A 24253-nucleotide genomic window follows, 5' to 3' on the forward strand; every position below is an offset into this window, starting at 1 on the left:
AACAATAAATAAAACAAGGTCTATCTGAGCAGGTGAATGTATGGGTCTGTTTTCTCCAGCGAGCGTGAAATGAGACAGCCCTTGCAGTTGGGAAGAGTTTCTGGACTGGTGTCTTTGCTTCAGGGGAAAGATGCTTGGTCAATGGGGCAAATTAGTGCCAGGAAAGGAATCTCATTTGCAGGCACCGTGTTGGAGATCACTGGACTAGACACTGAGAATATTGCCATGCCCTAATTCTGATCCTGGGTTTCTGTTTTGTACGTGAACAGGCACTGCTTCTCGATAACGTCGTCGACCTAGGAGCCCAGGATGACCGAGGGTGTACTCCGGCACATCTAGCAGCGACTCACGGCCACTCGTACACCTTGCAAACCATCCTCCGAAGTGGAGCGGTAAGAGGAATCCTGCCTTCATAACCTCTCTCGCTCGCTGCCTTCATAACCTCTCCATCGTCTCCTTTCAGCTGAGCTCCAAAGAACGTATCAGTTGCCCTGGAGAAAATGGCTGCTTTGGATGGTGGCTTCTCAGCCTGCTAAGGTCACTCCTTTCCTCAAAACCCACCCTCTTTGTGACCAAGAATTCACCGATCAGGATTCGGCTACCCTAGTAATAAGACAGTAAAAGGGATACTGCTTCAAGTTCTCAGCAAGATAGATAGATAGACAGATAGACAGACAGACAGATAGACAGGTAGGTAGGTAGGTAGGTAGGTAGGTAGGTAGGTGGGTGGGTGAGTGGGAGGGAGGGAGGGAGGGAGGGAGGAAGGAAGGAAGGAAGGAAGGAAGGAAGGAAGGAAGGAAGGAAGGAAGGAAGGAAGGAAGGAAGGAAGGAAGGAAGGAAGGAAGGAAGGAAGGAAGGAAGGAAGGAAGGAAGGAAGGGGAAGAGAGGGAGGAAGGAAGGAAGGAAGGAAGGAAGGAAGGAAGGAAGGAAGGAAGGAAGGAAGGAAGGAAGGAAGGAAGGAAGGAAGGAAGGATCCAGCAGGTTCTCACAGGTTTCCGAGAGTAGGTTACTAATTATTTGTGTGTGCCGAGAGGGGGTTACTAATTGATGATTTTGGCCTTAGTTACGCCCCTCCTCCACTCTCAGCAGTAGCGTGCAGAACTTGAAGCAGTCTAGCAGGAGGTGCACCAGCGTGCGTGGCAGCCTGTGCTTGCGTGCATTCGTTTCCTGCCCAAGGACCAGCGCAGTGGCTGTGTCCTTGCCACAGCCCCGCCCATGAATGCCCTGCCCCCAGAATGGCCGCCCACGCCCACGTCATGCCCCGCCCAGCCCCATTGGCACTACGCCACTGTTTGAATCCCACCACCATGGGAACCTGTTACTAAAATTTTTGGATCCCACCACTGGATGGATGGATGGATGGATGGATGGATGGATGGATGGATGGATGGATATTTAATTTATATACCGCCCGCCCCCAGAGGGCTCAGGGCGGTGCACAACATAATAAAAAACAGTAACATAATAATACAGTACAGTAGAGCTAAACAAGAAACAGTACCAATTTCACTAGCCCCACAATAAACCAGCAAGTCAATAATAATCAATAATACTATCAGGTTAACAGCTAATAACAAATTACTCAACTGATAACAACTTATGACAACATCAGCCACAACATCAACAGCATTAATACAGCATTTCATAGCAACATCAGCATGATAATAACATAACATAACAACAATAGCATAACATTTCACAATAGGATAACAATAATACAGTAACAATGACAATGTAACATAACAATATCCTAACTGCAATACCGCAGCACTCCCATCTTGCTGTATATTTGTATATTGTATATTGTGTTTGCTTTATTGCAAAATGTCCGAAGCTGCTCTGAGCTTGCTGTATTAAGGAGAGAAATCTAAAATGTAAATTAAAAAATAAATGTTTGCACCCTGTATTCTTGTTTTTGGTGACAGCAAGATGGAGTGACAGCAACTTAAATTCTTACTGGTATTCTCTCTCTCTCTCTCTGGCTGATAGCTTGAAGCAGAAAACTTCTTACAGGAGAGAAATGCAGGGTATAAAAACTTTCTTCTTGTCACGTAGGATGTGAACATTTCTGATAATAATAACTGGAAGCCCACGCACAACGCTGCCTTCCACGGCCGCCTCGGCTGCCTGCAACTTCTGGTTCGCTGGGGAGCCACCCTAGATGACGCCGATAATAATGGAAATCTTCCAGGTAACGCAGGGGAAAGATTCTTCATTACAGAGTTGGGTGTGAAGTGATACCTGACTGGTGGAAAGGGCTGGGAAGACACAGCCATTTTGTGGCGCCCTCATATATTATGAAGCGATGAGCAGAGGTGGATGTGTTCTGGTCTTATACAAAATATTATTATTATTATTATTATTATTATTATTATTATTATTATTATTATTATTATTATTATTATACTACAAAAACAGTTATACACAGCAAACAAGATCAACATGCTGGATTTTGTATTACATCACACGTTGGACACTTCCCAAGTATCTAGGACTGCGTGATGTATCGACGAATAATGGGTGCAGAGCTGAGTAGGGTGGCCTTTTGCAGCTGACATATGGTGATTTTGTCAGTGCCGATTGTTTTTAAGTGCCGTCCAAGGTCTTTAGGCACTGCACCCAGTGTGCCGGTCACCACTGGGACCACCTTTACTGGTTTGTGCCAGAGTCTTTGTAGTTCAATCCTTAAATCCTCGTATCGTGTAAGTTTTTTCAGTTGCTTCTCATCAATTCTGCTGTCACCAGGAATTGCAACATCGACTATCCACACTTTCTTTTTTTCCACAATCGTGAGGTCAGGAGTATTGTGTTCCAAAACGTTGTCAGTCTGAATTCGGAAGTCCCAGAGTAGTTTTACGTGTTCATTTTCAGTGACATTTTCAGGTTTGTGATTCCACCAGTTCTTTGTCACAGGCAGGTGGTAGTTGTGACACAAGTTCCAGTGAATCATCTGAGCAACAGTATTATGCCTCTGCTTGTAGTTGTAGTTGTAGTTGTTGTAGTAGTAGTTGTTGTTATTATTATTATTATTATTATTATTTATTACATTTATATACCGCCCTGCCCCGAAGGGCTCAGGGCAGTGAACACAGAATATACAAGCAGAGTACAAATAACATCAAACAGACCACCAGAAATAATTAAGTTATGACTCTGCACATTTTAAAACTAAGCCCCTTAAAACGCAGCGTACTAATTATACAGCACAGTAACACAATAACACAACAGATGGCGTCTTGCGACTAAACCCCCTAAGAGGGAGGGACGGCAGGGTCCACTGATGTTATGGAAATCAGCGGCGGTCTCCCCCCCCAAAAGCCCGGGGGAACAGCTCAGTTTTACAGGCCCTGCGGAACTCACTAAGGTCCCGCAGGGCCCAGACAGCTGGAGGGAGAGCGTTTCACCAGGCAGGGGCCAGGGCTGTAAAGGCCCTGGCCCGAGTGGAGGCCAGTCACATCATTGAGGGGCCGGGAACCACCAGCAAATTGGCCTCTGCCAAACACAGAGACATTTTGCAGCCGCCAGAGTTTTCAGAGCAGACTGCAGCCCCTGATGGTTTCAAATCATTGCCACACCTGCAAACTATTTCATATTTTAGAAGCACAGACATACGACATTTATGGTCCCGTAGTCTTGAAACTTGAGAGCTGTCGAGGTGTAGTGGTTAAGAGCAGGTGCACTCTAATCTGGAGAACTGGGTTTGATTCCCCACTCTGCCACAGCGGAGGCTTATCTGGGGAACCAGATTAGCTTGTGCACTTCAACACATGCCAGCTGGGTGACCTTTGGCTAGTCACAGTTCTTTGAAGCTCCCTCAGTCCCATCTACCTCACAGGGTTTTTTTGTCGGGGGTGGGGGGAGGAAGGGAATGGAGATTGTAAGTCCCTTTGAGACTCCTTACAGGAGAGAAAGGGGGGATATAAATCCAACTCTTCTTCTTGTTGTATGAATTGGTGCACATCCAGGTTCCGTTTAGCTCAGTGGATTTTCATCAGATTATACAGGACCTTACTTTTATATTACACAGGATTTTTATTAGTGTTATTAGGGTCTGTATGTCAGATACCGTGTGGTACTGTTGTATTGTTTATGGATTTGGACACATAACAAACACTTCATCTGAAGGTAGTCAGCAATTGCTGCGAGGCTTCTTCAGTGTAATTTCTATTGTGTTGTACCATTTGCACGGATCAATGCTCAATTCACATGGGAGAGAAGTGGAGCACTGCCAGGCCGAGACTGCCAACTGGTGGGAAGATTGGGACTTGAAGGGGTATGACATCGGCTGTCTCGTTGCATCCTTTCTGTGGTATAGGGTAGCTCTAGAAATTGCCAGAAACTCGATCGCAAAAGCATAGAGTTTCTGGTGATTCACCCTACTTCACCTCAGAGTTTTTCCCGCATTCTCATTTTCCTAGCTTATACATTGGGGGTGGGGGGGTGGGGGGATGGATCTACTTCTGTATGTGTTTTGCTACTTTGGGTGGTCAATTCAATATCTCATAGGTTTATGCCAGGTGTATCTCACTGTAGATTATCTCTCTCTCTCTCTCTCTCTCTCATCTATCTATCTATCTATCTATCTATCTATCTATCTATCTATCTATCTATCTATCTATCTATCTATCTATCTATCTATCTATCTATCTATCTATCTATCTATCTATCTATCTATCTATCTATCTATCTAAGCCTATCTATCTATCTATCTATCTATCTATCTATCTATCTATCTATCTATCTATCTATCTATCTATCTATCTATCTATCTATCTATCTATCTATCTATCTATCTATCTATCTATCTATCTATCTATCTATCTATCTATCTATCTATCTATCTATCTATCTATCTATCTATCTATCTATCTATCTATCTATCTATCTATCTATCTATCTATCTATCTATCTATCTAATATACCGCCCCATCCTTGAAGGGCTCTGGGTGGTGTACAACATAAAATAGTATATATAAAATCAGCATGAATATAATTTCCAAAAATACACTTAAAACAGTAATTGTTTCTAGAAAAGGCGTCTCACGAAACCTTACTTAAACTAAAAATTAAACGTAACCCTCCTAAAAAGGAGGGGGGGGGAAGGTAATGGGTCCTGATGACATTGAAGACCCAGATTATCTAGGGATTCCAATGTCACTTCCCCCGACAGGGCTTCTTGTGTAAGATCTGGCCTAGATAAACCCTAGATAAACGAGCTTAACTCAGGTTTTTAGATTGCATCCTTAATGTTCCTTAAACTAGGGTGGGGATTCATTGCAGCCTCCGTACTGATACTGTTAAAGAAGAGATCAGTTCTGTTTTGGGAAGGGGTTTAGAGTCATACGATTGGCTCTAACGTCAAACAAACTTTCTTTCATCATAGTTCACCTGGCGGCAATGGAAGGGCACCTGCCCTGCTTTAAGTTCCTGGTGAACAAAATGCCCACCTTGGCCCACTCCTTGAAAGCCCGGAATGACCACGGGGAGACCCCCAGTGACCTGGCTGAGCGGTTCTACAAATCAGACATTGTAGACTACATCGATGGACTGCGTAAAGGGAGGGGTCAACCAATGAAGCAAGAAAGTGAGTACCAAACGGGTGTTGGCTGTCACAGAATAGCCACTGTGCTATAGGGGTTGACATGTCATCAACTCCCTTCCCCCTTGCAGGCACCCCCCAGCTTGGAACATCCAGCTGATGGCCCAATCTATTAGATCAATGACCCAACCATTAAGGTTGATATCTGCGTCTCAGTGGCGTACCTGCAATGGAGACATGGGGAGTCAAATGTCCCAGGGCACCCCCTTGTGGGGGGGCACACACGCGCTAAAGAAAATGCAGGTCCGCTTTGTGGGTTTTGCTTGGCAATTTTAGTGTTTTTTTCTGTTTTGGCCTGGCAGGATGCAGTTTTATAGGCTAGCAGCGCAAATTTCAGAGATTTGTTGGGAGACTCTCCTGATGATACCACCCAGGTTTGGTGAGGTTTGGTTCAGTGGGTCCAAAATTATGGACTCCCAAAGTGGGTGCCCCATCCTCCATTGTTTTCAATGGGAGCTAATAGGAGATGGAGGCTACACCTTTGAGAGTCCATAACTTTGGACCTCATGAACCAAACTTCACCAAACCTGGGTGGTATCATCAGGAGGGTATCCTGAAGATACTCAGAAATTTTGGTGCTACTATCTTAATAATTGCACCCCTGACAGCAGGCACCCCCCAAATTTCCCCAGATTCTCCTTTTAACTCCACTCCCTTTGGCATGGATTAAAAGGGAGAATCTGAGGTTCCCAGTTTAAACATTGAAAGTGATTCTGTTTCAGGGTGGGGGATAATCCACCCCTGTAAACAGCATCACTTTTCAATATTGATTTAACTGGGGACCCCAGATTCCTCCCTTTAAGGTGGATTCTAAAAGAGAATCTGGGTCTATAATTTAAAACACCATTGAAAGTTATGCTATTCAAGGGTGGATTCCAGCATCACAGTGGCCACTCATGGCCCCCCCCTGCAAAACTCAGATTTTGCACCTGGCTCCATTTTCCCTAGATACGCCTCTGGTGTCTTGTCTTTCCCTGGAAAGGCAGGACTCTTCTTTGTTCTGGGAGATTAAGGATCACTCTGCATAACCCCCTATAAGAAGCCCACTCTATCAGGAGCCCTTGTTCAATGTCTCTGGAAACCTCTCTGTCTGTGATACTGTGTCCCAATGTGTCGTTCTTCCAGAGCTATGGGTTGCTTAGATCTGTTCATTGGGCCATTCCACTCCAAGATCATGTGACTGTAACCCTTACTCCCCGATCCCCTCTTCTATTCAGATTTATCCACTCAAAACTGCTTACGTGCTAGGACTGTGTGTGTGTGTGTTCTGCTGCTTTGATTATTGTGTGCTTGTGTACATCCATTATCTCTTAATAAAAATGATTAAACTTTCTTCACTCTCCTGCGGGTTTCTTGCAAAAGCTGATTTTCGTAAAACATAGGCAAACAAGATCTCGAGCTTGCCCAACCTTTTGTTAAGCTAAGAGTCTGGCTCTTTCTAATTCCATACTTTAACAAATGGGGAGAGACTCTCACCACTTTGGGTAACACTGGAAGCTCACCAGGTGACCTTGGGCCAGTAATTCTCTAAGCTTAACCTACTTCACAAGGTTATTGTGAAAATTGAACAGGGAGGGGAGCACCAGATACACTGCCCCAGGGGCGGAGCGAGGGGAACTGCTTCCGGGGCATGCATGCTCACTACACCCCTGCCATGCCCCTGCCCCTGAACGCCCCCTCTGCTCCGTGTCATGCCCCCCTGTCCTGTTGGCGCTACGCCACTGCACTGCCCTGTCCTTTGTCACAGAAAGGTCAAACTGTACCTCCCAAATTTCCTTTTCCATCCCATCTATTAACTGTACAAGAGTGCTAAAAATCTTGACTCCCTAGAAACCCCGCTTTCTGCCCCAGAAAAGTGCCTCAACTTCTGTTCTACTCTAGGTCTAATATATCTGCTTCTGTTTCCTTCTCCACTTAGATGTAACATTTCCAGGACATGAGGCTGCCTTTAGAGGAGATCTAGAGACCATAAGATTATTACTGGAAGACCGAGTCATCAATATTAATGAACGGGACAACAAGGGATCCACTCTCTTACACAAAGGTTAGTTTCCGTCACCATTGCTTTTTCTACTGAACCATTAATTCCTATATATATATATAGGGGTTGTCAGTCTGGAGGGGTTGTCAGTTTAGTTCGATTAGAGAGCGGGATATATATATATATATATATATCCCGCTCTCTAATCGAACTGACAACCCCTCCAGATTCTCATTTTTAGGCTACAAACTACAGTTTTCGGGATTTACTACAGGGTTGTAAACTTCCAGGTGGTGGCTGAAGATCTCCTGGAACTATACTTACAGGCCAGTTACTCGCCCCGCTCTGGTGTGAAAAGACGCGTTAGAGGTGCTCTTGCTTGCCCCTTGAAAAGTAGGAAGCACGTGCGGAGTACGAGGAAGGGACAAGAAATCTTACCCCAGTGTGCCTCCTCTCTTGGCGCACTGCAAAGAGGAAGAGTGTCAGGACAAGGTTCCTTGCCCTGATGCACTTCTGATTCCACTCCAGAGTGGGATCACGCTCCAGAGCACCGGTGGGTAATCGGCCACAGTGATCCCTGCAGCCTTGGTAGTCTCCTATCCCAGGACTAATCAGGACCAGCCCTGCTTAGTTATCAAGATCTGTCAAGATCAGGCTAGCCAGGGCCACCCAGGTCAGGATACTGCTTTCCTTGTCAGAGGCAGTGTGGTATAGCGGTTAAAGAGCAATGGATTCTAATCTGGAGAAGTGAGTTTGATTCCCTGCTCCTCCACATGAGTAGTGGACTCATTAATTCTGTGTTCAATGATAACCATAATTGATGTTTTGAACCAATCGGCTTGCCATTACCATTGATGGATTGCTAGATATCCTAGAGGACGTCTTATATGAAACGACTGCAATTGATAAGTGTCATGAGTTAAATGCAGGGGCTGACCATCAGGGCTGTTGGACAGTGGTATGCACTACCTCGGAGTGTGGTGGAGTCTCCTTCTCTGGAGGTTTTTGAAGAGAGGCTGGATGGCCATCTGCCAGGAGTGCTTTGATTGTGTGTTTGTTATGAAAATAATTCAAGTATTGCATTGCAGGGGGTTGGACTTGATGGTCCTGGGGGGTCTCTTCCAACTCTATGATTCTATGAAATTCTAGGAAGGAAGACACTAATTTTTCAGGGCTCATTTTCTTCCCCCAGCTGCCGGGCAAGGTCATTTGAGTCTGATAGAGTGGCTGATTGATAGAGAAGCGGATTGTAACATCACCAATGATGCGGGAGAGACACCAAAAGCCGTTGCAAAGAGGTAACAGGTTACATGGGTTCTGCTGTGAATTCCTTACCATCCAAGAGATGTCTTTCCAGATTAGTAGGAGCGGAACCTTATTTTGAACTGTCGGGATCAAATTGCAAAAGGACAGGCTTCACTCACCCCTGTGCTAATTTACCTGGCCTGAAACAGCCCCGTCGTGGAGAGGGGTTTGCACCTGTAGTCCGTTGACACATGCTAACGGACATCTGAACCGTGCAGGTTTGCCCAGTTGGCGGTTGTGGAGTTTTTGCGAGACAAAATGGGGAACGACTCTGTGAAGAAATCGGCGATCAAGAATAATGGTTCTTTCAAAGGCACTCCGATGGAAGAGAACACCGACTGGAAAGGCGAATTGGTCCTGGATGTGGAGGAGAAAGTGGGGGCTCGGGGTGAGTTGTAGAACTCCATGTGGTTGGGGAACGAAGGAGGTACTATACTAAATGACGGGTGGGAAATAGGAATGCCAGCCTCTGGGGATCCCCTGGAATCACAGCTCATTTCCTGCCTCCAGAGATCAGTTCCCCCGGAGAAAATGGATGCCTTGGAAAATGGACTCTATGGCATGTTACTCTACTGGGGTCCCATCTATCCCCAGGCTGCATCCCCTAATCTCCAAGAGTTCCACAGTCTAGATCTGGCAACCCTATCCTCTTCACCTGCCAGTGACTAAGCAGGGTCAGTACTTAGAAGAGAGGCCACCAAGGAAGGCTTATTATTATTATTATTATTATTATTATTATTATTATTATTATTATTATTATTATTATTATTATTATTATTATTATTATTATTATTATTATTACTATTATTATTATTATTATTACTATTATTATTATACTACAAAAACAGTTATACACAGCAAACAAGATCAATATGCTGGATTTTGTATTACATCACACGTCGGACACTTCCCAAGCATCTAGGACTGTGTGATGTATGCGATGAAAATAATAGTGCAGAGCTGAGTAGGGTGTGCTTTGCAGCTGATATAATGGTGATTTTGTCACTGCGATTGTTTTTCAAGTGCCGTCCAAGGTCTTTAGGGCACTGCACCAGACAATGCCGAGCACCACTGGGGCCACCTTTGCTGGTTTGTTCCAGAGTCTTTGTGGATTCAATCCTTAAATCCTCATTATCGTGTGGGGTTTCAGTTGCTTCTCATCAATTCTGATGTCACCAGGAATTGCAACATCGACTATCCACACTTTCTTTTTTTCCACAATTGTGAGGTCAGGAGTATTGTGTTCCAAAACTTTGTCAGTCTGAATTCGGAAGTCCCAGAGTAGTTTCACGTGTTCATTTTCAGTGACCTTTTCAGGTTGTTGTTGTTGTTATTATTATTATTAATACACATAACTGCAAGGAGTGCCCCCAGGTGGAAAGAAAGGCCAAATTATTGTCCTAGTTGTTCATCATGGGCTGGGTGGGTGAAGTCCCAATGAAGATGCTGAAAGAAACTTTTGATTAGAGGGTGCACCTGCTTTCTCATCAGAACTGAACCGTCCCATTGGGAGTGGCCCTTCACGGCACAGAGCCTTGATGATGTCTCTTTGGTTGGATCCAAGATGGCCTTTCTATCCCCCCTTGGCCTGCATATGTTCCTGGGATGTGGGAGAACTCAAGGAACCGTAGATTCTGGCAAGGAAAGTGGCTATAGACAACAGTGTTGTGCTTAGGGTGACAAAATACAATTATCCAGCTGTGTTGGCCATTTATGAGGGACAATAACATAGGGTCATGGCTGAAAATAAGCCTTTAAGTGAACCGCATGCATGTCGAAGCTCTGGCATTCCCGCCGTTACAATTCCCAGCGGTTGCCCCCCCCCCCCCAACTCAATGCTACCGTTTAATTTCCAGAAAGGGCCTACCAGAAGATCGTGGAGCTGAAAAAGCTTCTAGAAATCGCCACCAGCAATTTCAAGCAGCTTGGAGGCATAACTCCTGAAGACACAGAGAAGGTGAAAGTGGAGAAAGAGCTGGAAAAGTAAGGACTTGAATTGTCGAAGGCTTTCACGGCCGGAATCACTGGGGTGCTGTGTGGTTTCCGGGCTGTATGGCCGTGTTCTAGCAGCATTTTCTCCTGATGTTTCGCCTGCATCTGTGGCGGCATCTTCAGAGGATCTGATAGTAGGAATGGAAAGCAAGTGGAGTATATATACTGTGAGGTCAAAAGGTGAGGCACACAAACACAGGACAACTATAGACAACTATAGACAATAGCGACCAAGGAGACAAAGACCAGGATACTTCTATTCAGATGCATTCACCTATTGACCTTGCTATCTTCATTGTTATTCCCAGGCTACAGACTTCTTTGTGACTCACACACCAGGCTACTCTATTCAGAGGGCCTCAACCTTTGACCTCACAGTATATATACTCCACTTGCTTTCCATTCCTACTATCAGATCCTCTGAAGATGCCAGCCAACTCTGTGGCTTAAACGATCAGGAAGAATGCTACTAGAACACCTAATCGACGCAGCCCGGAAACCACACAGCACCCCAGTAAGGACTTGGTTATGGCCAGAGAATTTGCATGAAACAATGGGATCTCTGTATTGTCGAAGGCTTTCACGGCCGGAATCACTTGGGTGCTGTGTGGTTTCCGGGCTGTATGGCCGTGTTCTAGCAACATTCTCTGTTTTAAAAGCTTCACCTGTATCTGTGGCTGGCATCTTCAGAGGATCTGATGATGTTGCTGAAGCGAGTGGAGTATATATATCTGTTATGGCGTGTCCAGGGTGGGTGCAGTAACCTTGTCTGTATGAGAGTCTAAAGGCGACAACCAGGTCAATAGTTGAGAACATCTGAATAGAAGTATGAGTAACAATGAGGGCCCTAGCCTGGGAGTAACCCTGTAGATAGCAAGGTTAGTGGTGGGAGCATCTGAATAGAAGTATACTGGCCTTCGTTTTCTTTGTCTATGGTCATCCTGTGTTTATTATTGAACTGGTTTGACACAGTCTTGACCCTAGTATTTTTCAACACTGGCAATAGCCAGGTTCTGTTCATTTTCATAGTTTCTTCCCCTTCCTGTTAAAATTGTCCATGTGCTTATGGATTTCCAATTTAGCTTCTACTCTGTGTGGTCTGGACGTAGTGGCTTTCTGGTAGAGTGGTCCGGTGAATTTCTGTTTTTTCAAATAATATTCTATGTCCGGGTTGGTTTATTATGTGTTCTGCTATTGCTGATTTTTTTCTGGCTGAAATAGTCTGCAGTGCCTTGCTTCGTGTTCTTTTTTGATGCGATGTCTGTGCTAAGTTTGGTGGTTCCTTTTATGTGGAGCTTGTCCACAGCTGCATGGGTATACCCAATGGAGCTCCTGCAGTAGCTAAAGCGATCCCCTCTTATCCTTTGCTGAGCAGTAGCATCTGTTGAATTTTTTCTTAGTGGGTCTGTGGTAGGATGGCTTTGTAGGTTGCAAGCTTCTTCATCAGTTTTCCCATATCGATCAGTGGTTCCCTTTGATGTATGGTAAGAACACCTTCCCTCTAGATGGCTCTTTATCTTTGTTCATGTGGCTTGTTCTTGGTCTTGCAGCCCTTCTGATTTTCTGTATTAGAGTAACAATTCGCCTGTAGGGCCCTGTTTAGGCGCTTCAATTCCATCTTGTAGGAAGTGGGGTTCACTGATTTCTGTTTGCTTGCTTGATGTACCAAGTTTTTATGGTGCTCCTTTTTTTGCCCTGGATGGTGATTGGAGTTTTTTGTGTAGATATCTGTCTGTGTGGTAGGGTTTTCTGTATACTGTGTGTCCCAATTGCTGGTTTGGTTTGGCGGATGACTAAACATCTAAAAATGGCAGTTTTATATCAATTCTTCTCATCATCAATCAATTGGATGTTTGGGTGGACCTTTAAGCCGATCGTGATCCAGGAAACTGTTTAGTTCTTCTTAATCCGTGGCTCCAAAATCGTGAATGTGTCATCAATCATAAAGGAACCATATGGTGGGCTTTTTTGGTGCTGTTTTCAGGGCTTGTTTCTCAAAATGTTCCATATGTTATAAATTAGCTATTACAGGGCTAAGAGGGCTACCCATGGCTACCCTTTAATCTTTCTGTTCATAGGGGTATTCAGTGTCCCACGTAATGGAGTAGCTGGTAGTGAGACAATGTTGGTTTTCAGGAGCTGTAATGATGTCTTTTAGAATTTCTGGTTAATGAGTGTCATGGTGTCTTCGCTATGGGGACCTTGGTGAATAGGGGACACCACATCAAAAGTGATCAGTTTGTCATTGGGGTTGAGTTTGAGTTTGCTGATTTTTTCAATGAAGTGAGTCGAGGAGTCCTTAATGTAATGTGTGTAGTAAGTCCAATATGGATTTGCAGTTGTGTGGCCAAGAAACTTTGCCAAATCATATGTAGGAGATCCAATCTGTACTCACAATAGGGTCTGAGTGGAGTGGAGATCCCTGTGGCGATTTTTTGGGAGTCCATAGAGTCTAGGAGGGTGAGCTTCAGATTTGCAGAGAGCGTTTTGCGAATAGTTGGATCAATTGAGGGAGTTTTTTTTGTTGATCAAGGTGTTGCTTGGTTTTCCTGGTGATTTTGTTGGTTGGGTCCTGTTTTAGGTTTTTGTATGTTTTGGGGTCCAGAAGTTGTCTGATTTTTTTTCCTTGTATTGGTCTGTTTCCATGATAGCTTACGTGGCATTACCTTTTATCTGCTGGTAGAATCGATGATTTCTGAATCAGAAATTGAGATCTTTGGATGGCTTTCTTCTTTTCTTTCCTTGTTATGTTATTACTGGAGGGAAGTTTTGCCTTTCTCAGAATCCTTGCTGTCTCCCCTACTTACTTCCTCCGCTTCTTCCTCAGGGAGATGATAAATCGCTGATTCCACATTAGCGATGATGTTTTCTACTGGAATTTCTGGTGGTGGTAACAGCAAAATTGCCCTCCTTTCTTTGCTAAGATGGATACAGCCTCAGAGAGTTGCCTCTCAGTCAGATTGATGATGGTCCGTGGATAGTGTCCAGTACAGGTTTCACCTGATGTTTTTTGGCATTTGTTAATTTTTTTAGTTTCTGCCTTTTTAGTGTGGTAAGCCATGTCTTTCTCCCATTTTGCTGTAAAGGTGAAGTTGTCAATTTTATCCCAGTCTTGTGCACTCATCTTTTTTGGCTGGGTATTGATATGAAGGGACTAATAATAACTCTCCTGTCTAAGTTTGCGAGTTCTTTCTGGGTGGTGTGGATTCTCTCCTGCAGTAAAAGTGTGTGTTCTAAGCCCGGTTATAGATCTAGGTGAGCCTGTGGTGTTTTGAAAGTCCTTTTGGCTGCAAGAAATGAAGGGATAGTACCTGTGTCTCTGCAGCGTAGAAGAAAGGTTAGAGAACACAGTAAGTGTGCTTTCCTGAGCCGTAGTTTTTCCAATTTCCGTGTGTCTTGGAACAATTTCTCCCCGTAGAGATGTTCAATGTATTGTCGAAGGCTTTCACGGCCGGAATCACTTGGGTGCTGTGTGGTTTCCGGGCTGTATGGCCGTGTTAGAACATAAGAACATAAGAACAAGCCAGCTGGATCAGACCAAAGTACATCTAGTCCAGCTCTCTGCTACTCGCAGTGGACCACCAGGTGCCTTTGGGAGCTCACATGTAGGATGTGAACGCAATGGCCTTCTGCGGCTGTTGCTCCCGATCACCTGGTCTGTTAAGGCATTTGCAATCTCAGATCAAAGAGGATCAAGATTGGTAGCCATAGATTGACTTCTCCTCCATAAATCTGTCCAAGCCCCTTTTAAAGCTATCCAGGTTAGTGGCCATCACCACTAACCACTATTCCAAACACCAATCACACGTTGCGTGAAGAAGTGTTTCCTTTTATTAGTCCTAATTCTTCCCCCCAGCATTTTCAATGAATGCCCCCTGGTTCTAGTATTGTGAGAAAGAGAGAAAAATTTCTCTCTGTCAACATTTTCTACCCATGCATAATTTTATAGACTTCAATCATATCCCCCCCTTAGCCGCCTCTCTCCAAACTAAAGAGTCCCAAACGCTGCAGCCTCTCCTCATAGGGAAGGTGCTCCAGTCCCTCAATCATCCTTGTTGCCCTTCTCTGCACTTTTTCTATCTCCTCAATATCCTTTTTGAGATGCGGCGACCAGAACTGGACACAGTACTCCAAGTGCGGTCGCACCACTGCGTTCTAGCAACATTCTCTCCTGACGTTTCGCCTGCATCTGTGGCTGGCATCTTCAGAGGATCTGATGTTGGGAAAGCGAGTGGAGTATATATCTGTTGGAGTGTCCAGGGTGGGTGGGGAAACCTTGTCTGTGAGTCACAAAGGCGGCAACCAGGTCAATAGTTGAGGGCATCTGAATAGAAGTATGAGTAACAATGAAGACTATAGCCTGGGAGTAACCCTGTAGATAGCAAGGTCACTGGTGGGAGCATCTGAATAGAAGCCACGGAGAAGAAGAACTAAAACAAGTTCCTGGACCATATCAACAAGATCCACCCAAACATCCAATTTACTATGGAGAAAGAAAATGAAGGAAAACTGCCATTTTTAGATGTTTTAGTCATCCGCAAACCAAACCAGCAATTGGGACACACAGTATACAGAAAACCTACTCACACAGACAGATATCTACACAAAAACTCCAATCACCATCCAGGGCAAAAAAGGAGCACCATAAAAACTTTGGTACATCGCGCAAACAGAATCTGTGAACCTCACTTCCTACAAGATGAATTGAATCACCTAAACAGGGCTTTACAGGCTAATGGTTACTCTAATACAGAAATCAGAAGGGCTGCAAGACCAAGAACAAGCCACATGAACAAAGATAAAGAGCCATCTAGAGGGAAGGTGTTCTTACCATACATCAAGGGAACCACTGATCGCATAGGAAAACTGATGAAGAAGCACAACCTACAAACCATCTACAGACCCACTAAGAAAATTCAACAGATGCTACGTTCAGCAAAGGATAAGAGGGATCCTTTAGCTACTTGGCAGGAGCTCTATCGCATACCATTGCAGCTGTGGACAAGTCTACATAGGAACCACTCAAGCGCCCATGGCATACAGACACGCGTATCAAAGAACAATTGAAAGGCACTGCAGACTATTTCAGCCAAGAAAAATCAGCAATAGCAGAACACATGATAAAACCAACCTGGACATAGAATATTATTTGAAAAACAGAAACAGAAGTCTGGACCATCCTCTGAAAGTCACTACGTCAGATTACACAGAGAAGCAATTGAAATCCATGAGCACATGGACAATTTTAACAGGAAGGGAAGAAACTATGAAAATGAGACAAGAACTTGGGCTGCCAGTGTTGAAAAATACTAGAGGTCAGGAACTGGTGTCAAACCAGCTCCACACACAAACACAGGATGACCATAGACAAAAAAAAAGAAACAAAGGCCAGGATACTTCTATTCAGATGCTCCCACCAGTGACCTTGCTATCTACAGGAGGGTTACTCCCAGGCTATAGTCTTCATTGTTACTCATACTTCCTATTCAAGAGATGCACCCTCAACTATTGACCTGGTTTGCGCCTTTGCTGACTCACTGAACCAAGGTTTTCCCACACTCCACCCCTGGACACGCGCCAAGCAGATATTACATACTCCACTGCGCTTTCCCAACATCAAGATCTCTCTGAAGATGCCGAAGCCACAGATGCAGGCGAAACGTCAGGAGAGAATGTTGCTAGAACACGGCCATACAGCCCGGAAACCACACAGCACCCAATGGGATCTCTGGTGATGGCTCGAAAGATCACGCCATACCAATGATTCGAGCCGGAGCTGTTGGCATCCCATTGCCTTCATTTCGGTGGAGCGCCAAGCCTAAGTGTGCTGAAGCCCTTTGAAATGCTGCCAGCCAGAAGGGAAGCAAAGAGAGAAAAGAGTGGGGAGGCGGAAAGGTACCCAAGAAAAGAGGGCTAGCTTTGCCGAAAGGCAACCTAGGCATGTGGATTAGACCAGGGATCCCCAACCATTTTAAGCCTGTGGCGACTTTTGGAATTTTGACTCAAGGTAGTGGGCACAACCTCAAAACGGCTGCTGCAGGAAACGGAGTGACACCCCTTGGAAGTCCAAGTGCCAGAGAGAAGCGGGATATCTCTTTTTTAAAAAAAAACACCACTGGGAAAGAGGAATGAGAGAGAATAACACAAACACCCTGGTGGCAGCTGCCACTGAAACAACAATATTTTAATCTGCACAGCCAATCGTCAGGAGCCAATCAGGATCCCCTTCAGTGGTGGGATCCAAAAATGTTAGTAACAGGTTCCCATGGTGGTGGGATTCAAACTGTACATTAAGCCAATGGGAAGCGGTGGCGAGGAGCACGGCCGGGGGGGACATGGCCGGAGCATTGTTCTGGGAGTGGGGCATTCCTGGGTGGGGTTTAGCAAGGGCGCTTGGCTTCGCTGGTCCTTAAGGGAACGGGGAAGCTTTGCTGGTCTGCGCCAAAGGCGCCGAAAGGCTGCCATGCATGCCGGTGCACCTCCTGCTAGAACATGGGCTGGCTGAAGTTCTGCTGGCTACTGCTGAGGGAGGGAGGAGAGGGCTTAATCTAAGGCCAAAATCGCAGTGGCTTGCAAAATCACCAGTGAAGTGAGCCCCCTCTCAGCACTGCGCCATAAATAAGAACATAAGAACATAAGAACAAGCCTGCTGGATCAGACCAGAGTCCATCTAGTCCAGCACTCTGCTACTCGCAGTGGCCCACCAGGTGCGCTTTGAAGGAGACTCACAGGCAGGATGTGAAAAGCAATGGCGCTTCTGCTGCTGCTGCTCCTGAGCACCTGGTCTGCTAAAGGCATTTGCAGTCACCTGAGATCAAGGAGGATCAAGATTGGTAGCCATAGATTGACTTCCTCCTCCATGGAAATCTGTCCAAGTCCCTTTTAAAGCTATCCAGGTTAGTGGCCATCACCACCTCCTGTGGCAACGCATATTCCAAACACCAATCACCGCGTTAACGTGAAGAGGTGTTTCCAACATTCCAGTCCCTAATTCTTCCACCCAGCATCTTCAATGAATGTCCCCTGGTTCCTAGTACTGTGAGAAAGAGAGAAAATTTCTCTCTGTATGAAGCATTTTCTACCCTTTGCATAATTTTATAGAGCTTCAATCCATATCCCCCCCTCAGCCCGTCTCCCTTCTCCAAAGCCTAAAGAGCTCCCAAGCGCTGCAGCCGCTATACTCATAGAGGAGGTGCTCCAATCCCTCAATCATCCCCTTGTTGCCCTTCTCTTGCACTTTTTTCCTATCTCCCTCAATATCCTTTTTTGAGATCACGGTGACCAGAACTGGACACAGTACTCAGAATCTTGGTCGCACCACTGCTTTACATAAGGGGCATGACAATCTTTGCAGTTTTATTATCAACTCGCTTTCCTAATGATCCCCAGCATAGAGTTTGCGCTTTTCACAGCTGCCATTGCATTGAGTTGACATTCCCATGGAGACTATCAAACTAAGACAGCCCAAATCCACTTTCCTGGTCTGGTGATCACTGATAGCGCACTGACCCCTGTAGCGCCTGGCCAATGTGAAGTTTGGATTTTTTGCCCTATATTGCATCACTTTACATTTTGCTACATTGAACCACATTTGCCATTTCTGTAGCCCACTCACCCTAATTCTATCAAGGTCCGGCTTGGAGCTCTCTTCACAATCCTTTGTGGTTCTGCAACCACCCTACATAATTTGGTATAAATAATTAGCAACCTACTCTCGGGAACCTGTGAGAACCTGCTGGATCCCACCTCTGATCCCCGTGCTGAGAAAGAGCCTCATCAACTTTTAAAAAACTCTTGGGGGTGGGCCCCGTGTTGGGAACCACGGCTTGGACCTTCCGGTTTGTTGCTGGGGTCTCAAAATCCTTGAATATCCTTGGAAAATGAGGAACAATTCTTTACTTACTAATTAAAAAAAGTACAGCCCAGTCATGTATGGTGCTATGTGTTATATAAAGACATAAATAATTACATAGAGGACTCAAACTCAGACAGGGAGATTAGTTGTTGACAGGGGTTGGCGAACGCTGGCGTGCCACCCAAAACGTCGTGCTGTGTGACTTTTGACACCTGTCATAGCTTTGCCGTACCGGCATCTTGGAGGCATAAACGAAACCCTGGGAATTCACATGTTTTAATCTTCACAGCTTTGCTGCCCTCTGCTGGCTGTTCTATGTCAAGGCTGACCTCCCACAAGCTTCTTGCACTAAGAATCTCCATTCAAAGGTCGTAACCAGTAGGTACCTGTGCCTGATCTATCACATTGGTGAATCCCCACGTGAAACAAAACCCTCTAAAAATATTAAAAAGCTAGCGAATCAGGAATAAAAATTCTAATTCCATAGTCCACCCTGGTTTGTTTAAACTTGTAAGGATTTTTTAAAAACTGACTATTGCTAGTTTTCTGGACTGTGTGGTCATGACCAGAGGTGGGATCCAGCAGGTTCTCACCAGTTCCCGAGAGTGGGTTACTAATTATTTGTGTGTGCCGAGAGGGGGTTACTAGTTGGGTCCACTTTTCCACCTCCAGCCCTGCATACTCCCGAGGGGCATCCTGCCTTTGAGCGTGAAAGGTTCCATATAGCAATTGTGACTAAAAATGTAACTCCCTGAACTGGGTTAATCCCTTTCAGATACTGCAATTCATGGATTCTCAGCCTTTCGTACCTTTTATCTCACCAGTCTCTATCAAAGAACCTGTGTGTTTCACCATTGCTGTGTTCAGATTTGTGAGTTGGGGCATTTTCTATAATGTGATGATTTAGAAATGACCTGGTGCAAAAAAATTTTTTTTGGTCGTGGTGGGGTGGCTCCCCATGGGGGGGGAATCCAACTCAGGTTTTGCCCAGGGCTCAGGTTTGCCTAGGTACGCCTCTGCCCCCTTTGCTGAGGGGGGGCTGGTGAGGGAACCTGTTACTAAAATTTTTGGATCCCACCACTGGTTATGACCTTTGATGATACAATTTTTTAAAAAAAAAATTGGGCATCCAAATATAGTTTGAAGAGGTCAGTCTTGTGCCCCCCCCCCGCCCTGATGCTAACACCTTATTCTTCTGTATGTGTAGGGTTCCCATTTGCCTAGTGCCAGCGGGCAACATTCCACCCATGCCATTGCTAATTTTAGTGGCAAGAGTGGGGAAAATGTGTCTTTCTGTGGGACAATAATGCACATGGTGACTCTCTTGGAATTTTCCTCAAGCTCTGTGGTAAAGACCATAGAGATTGGAGGGATTTCTTATAACATCACTGGGAAGAGGTATATCTCAACAAGAACGGTGGGCTATACATTATTATTGGTAAACATATGCCGCTCTCCCCCGTAGGGCTCAGAGCGGTAAAAAGCAAAGCGGTAAGAAGTAAAAATATAGTGACGCGTCAAATGCGGGCACAGGCTAAAGATGCTGAGAGATCTTTGAACTTCCTGGTGTTTATTAAATGCAAACAACTGAGACATAGGGCTGCAATTCACACCGATGTTGTAATAAATTGGGTGGTGGCTCTTCCATCTTTGCACAGCTTGGCTGACGGAAAAAGACCCTCACCCTTTTGATGATGGTAGAGGACAGCTCAGCCCAGTGACATCTTGTCAGCCTGCTGTAGCAGTTAAGAGCAGTGGACTTTAATTTGGAGAACCAGGTTTGATCCCCCACTCCTCTTATCTGGTGAACTGGATTTGTTTCCCCACTCCTGCACATGAAGCCTGCTGGGTGACCTTGGCCTAGTCACAGCTTTCTCAGAACTCTCTCAGCCCCTCCTACCTCACGAGGAGTCTGTTGTGGGGAGGGGGAAAGAAGGTGATTGTAAGTGGCTCTGAGATTCCTCACAGTCGAGAAAAGCAGGGTATAAATCCAAACTCTTCTTCTGGGACAGGAATGTCGGCGAGTTGCAGAATCAACTGGAGTACGAACGGATCCAGCGGGAGAAGCTGGAAGCGCAGCTGGACGAGAACCGGGAAGAGATAAGGCAGCTCAAACAGCAGCAGGCCAAAGAAGATCCCGGCCCCCAGGAAGATCCCCCCAGCTCAGCCTCGGCAGCGGTCACTCTGCAACTGAAGGTGAATATCTCCGCGTTGCTGTTTTGTTTTTAGAAGGCAGGGATCCCCCAATATGGCAGCCACTGGCACACTGATTTGTGTTACGTTGTTTGGAGATGAGCTGTAATTCCGGGGATCTCCAGGTCCCACGAGTTCGAATATTAAACTATTTGTTTTAATCACTTCATGTATCGCCTGCCTCTCTCCTCAACGGCTTCCTTTCTTGTCCTCCTCAACCGGCTTACTTTCTTGTCACTGGCATAGCCATTTTGTTTACCACCTCGCACGAATTAGGGTGGGTTGAGGGTTTGTCCCTTGGGCCAGAAGTCCCTCTAGTGAGGGCACTTTCCGGGCTGGGAAGGGAGATTCGAAACCACGATCTCCACATCCCAGCCCTAGGATGTCTGCAACCTCTTTTGACTCTCCAGATGTTCCATGTTGGGCTAGGAGGGACCCAGTGGTGTCGAACCTTTGGCACTCCAGATGTTCCATGGACTACACAATTCCCATCAGCCTGCCAGCATGGCCGTGATTGGCCACTACCGGTAAGGGCGAACCTTTGGCACTCCAGATGTTATAGACTACAATTCCCATCAGCCCCTGCCAGCATGGCCAATTTGGCCTACCCGTAGTGGCGAACCTTTGGCACTCCAGATGTTATAGACTACAATTCCCATCAGCCCCTGCCAGCATGGCCAATTTGGCCTACCCGTGGTGGCGAACCTTTGGCACTCCAGATGTTATAGACTACAATTCCCATCAGCCCCTGCCAGCATGGCCAATTTGTACCGGTAATTCAAAGGCCCAGAACCTTTGGCACTCAGATGTTATAGACTATTCTGTCAGCCCCTGCCAGCATGGCCAATTTGTGCCTATTCCAGTAGTGGCGAACCTTTGGCACTTCAGATGTTATAGACTACAATTCCCATCCCAGCCCACCACCATGGCATGTGCCAATTTACAGCCCTGGCCTTCACCGCCATGTAGTGCTAGCGAACCTTTGGCACGCCAGATGTTATGGACTACAATTCCCATCAGCCACTGCCAATTGGCCATGCTGGCAGGGGCTGATGGGGTAGTGGTCCCATAAGCATCTGGAGTGTATGTCACTTTCCTGCCAGGCACTGAGCCAAGTGGGCATGCTGGCGAGCTGATAATGGTATGATCCATGGTATCTGGAGGCTACAGGAGTTACTGAACCCTGCCCTAGCCAATAACCCACAACCAGCTGGCTGCAACACGCCTTTGTTTCACATCGGTCTGTTTTGGGTCTCCAGGAACATGGCTGGGTTTTAAGAGTTTTCATTTTTGCTTCTGCGGAACTGGCCGAAGCGGTGACTTCCGATCGGAGCAGGCAGAGAAAGAAAAAGAAAGAGAAAAAGAGAAAACCCCTCTACAGTCCTGGGGGGATTTTTGTGAGAAGATTCTAAGGGCGAGTGAGCGGGAAACAATGGACTTCCAGCTGCCTTGTTGATTTCAAGAGCTTCAGATGAAAAATGAGATTTCCAGTGTGGAAAACAGACTGGCGTGCCTTCTCCAAGCTCTGTGAACTTTGCGACACCCAGAATTTCCACCGCCCAAAGTCCAAACACCCAAGATACACTCCTTAGCTATCTATCTTGCGGAACGACACCTTTTGATGGAACCTTAAAGGAACGCAGGACCAGACCAGGTGGCACCACAGCAAGCAAAAGAACTACTGGTAAGTACTACCAGTTAGACACAGCAGACCGTCATTAAAGACTTGATATTTTAATTGTTCCCCAAAGTTTGCACCCACCATCTCCAGCGGCTTGCAAACTTTATGAATAAAAAAAGAATTCAGCGTTTCTTTACCATTGCACATGTCCATAAAATAAAAAGAAAGAAAGGAGGAAATTACTTAAATAAAGCTAAAAGTCCGAACTAAAGCCGGATTAAAGAACAGCTTGAGAGAAATCAAATGGTATGTATCGGCATTGCGCTAAACATTCCTGCAGATATCCTTACGCACGCGCCCAGCACCAGTGTATCGGAATATCTGCTCAATGCAGCAACATTATACTGCTAGAGATGATTTTCTCAGTTGCTCTTAATCCATTTAGTTAAATCCATTCTAGAAGCTCTAATGGAATTGGTGTGCAGGGCCCTTATGGAGTAAGAAGTCCACCATGGGGGTCATCACTACTAAGGTCTCAAAGTATTTCTTACTCCCCCAAGGAAGGCCTTCCCGCGAGATATTAAGGCAGGGTGGGGAATATACACAAGGCACTGTTTCTTCACGCCTCCCGGGTTCTTTGCTGATGGCAGAAAAGGCAGCAGTGAAGTAGAGGAGGGTTAAGAGCTTCGTGTAACCATCTAATCTGGAAGGAACCGGGGTTTTGATTCCCCAGCTCTGCCGCCCTGAGCTGTGGAGGCTTATCTGGGGAATTTGGTTATTAGCCTGTGCACTCCCACACATTTCCAGCTGGGTGACGCTTGGGCTAGTCACAGCTTCTGGGAACTCTCTCAGCCCCACCTACCACCTCACAGGGTGTTGTTTGTTGGCGTGAGGGGGGGGAAGGGGCTGGGGAATTGTCAGCCCAGGTCTCCTGCAGGAGAGAAAGGGGGGAATATAAATCCAAACTCCTCCTCCTCCTCCTCTTCTTCTTCTTCGGCATAGGTGTCAAACTCACGGCCCTCCAGATGTTATGGACTACAGTTCCCATCATCCACTTGCCAGCATGATGCTGGCAGGGGGATGATAAGGAACTATGATCTATAACATCTGGAGGCTGAAACGAATATTTACCTAATTAGAATCTAAGTCTTGCATGGACTAATGGTGACCCACAGGCAACAGATGTTCAGTGGTGGATTGTGTTTCAAGCTGCTGGGCCTTCTAACAAAGTAAACAACCAGCACTTGCTGCAGGTGTAGCTACCCTGGCAGAAAAACAAACACTCCACAGCTGTTGCAGTTGACAGCAGCAACTCCTTGATGATCCATATTTAGGCGTCTTAAATGCTGCAGAACAGATTTCTGGGCCTCCCTTTCACATGTCCCCTTCTACGCTTGACCACCCAAAATCCGAGTCAGCCTCGCTTCTTTAAAGCCCACTGAGCTCCAGGTGGTGACCTAGGGATTGAAGACTTTTTGCGCCTAGTCACTGCCTTGTGTTTTGCTATCTCCCTGAAGACGGGTCCTCATTGGTCAGAAGCGCTGCTGCTTCTGAGCCAGTCAAAGAGCGAGTGGCAGTTGATTCAAACTGGTTGGGTTCAACAGAATCCCCACCCCTCAACAGCCCGAGGCAAATACACAGTCAACAGCAAAGGAAACTCCCACACAGACAAACCCAAAACTGTTTTAAATCAAGGGGGTCAAACCA

At 45.8% G+C, this 24253-nt stretch overlaps 1 protein-coding gene across 1 annotated transcript in view; it reads left to right on the top strand.

Annotated features, from left to right (window-relative positions):
• The window catches only part of ANKRD42 (ankyrin repeat domain 42), a 32998-nt gene extending 10269 nt beyond the window's left edge, over window positions 1-22729 (top strand). Inside the window, exons 4-12 of the mRNA XM_048495208.1 lie at window positions 270-392; window positions 2056-2191; window positions 5384-5584; window positions 7518-7643; window positions 8773-8878; window positions 9104-9273; window positions 10742-10868; window positions 20745-20919; window positions 22231-22729. Of these exons, the coding sequence (XP_048351165.1) occupies window positions 270-392; window positions 2056-2191; window positions 5384-5584; window positions 7518-7643; window positions 8773-8878; window positions 9104-9273; window positions 10742-10868; window positions 20745-20919; window positions 22231-22245 (1179 nt within the window). The 3' untranslated portion in view covers window positions 22246-22729. The remainder of the gene's footprint in view (window positions 1-269; window positions 393-2055; window positions 2192-5383; window positions 5585-7517; window positions 7644-8772; window positions 8879-9103; window positions 9274-10741; window positions 10869-20744; window positions 20920-22230) is intronic.
• The last annotated feature ends 1524 nt before the right edge of the window (window positions 22730-24253 follow it).

Source organism: Sphaerodactylus townsendi, linkage group LG04 (assembly GCF_021028975.2).
Source record: "Sphaerodactylus townsendi isolate TG3544 linkage group LG04, MPM_Stown_v2.3, whole genome shotgun sequence".
Classification (NCBI taxonomy): domain Eukaryota; kingdom Metazoa; phylum Chordata; class Lepidosauria; order Squamata; family Sphaerodactylidae; genus Sphaerodactylus; species Sphaerodactylus townsendi.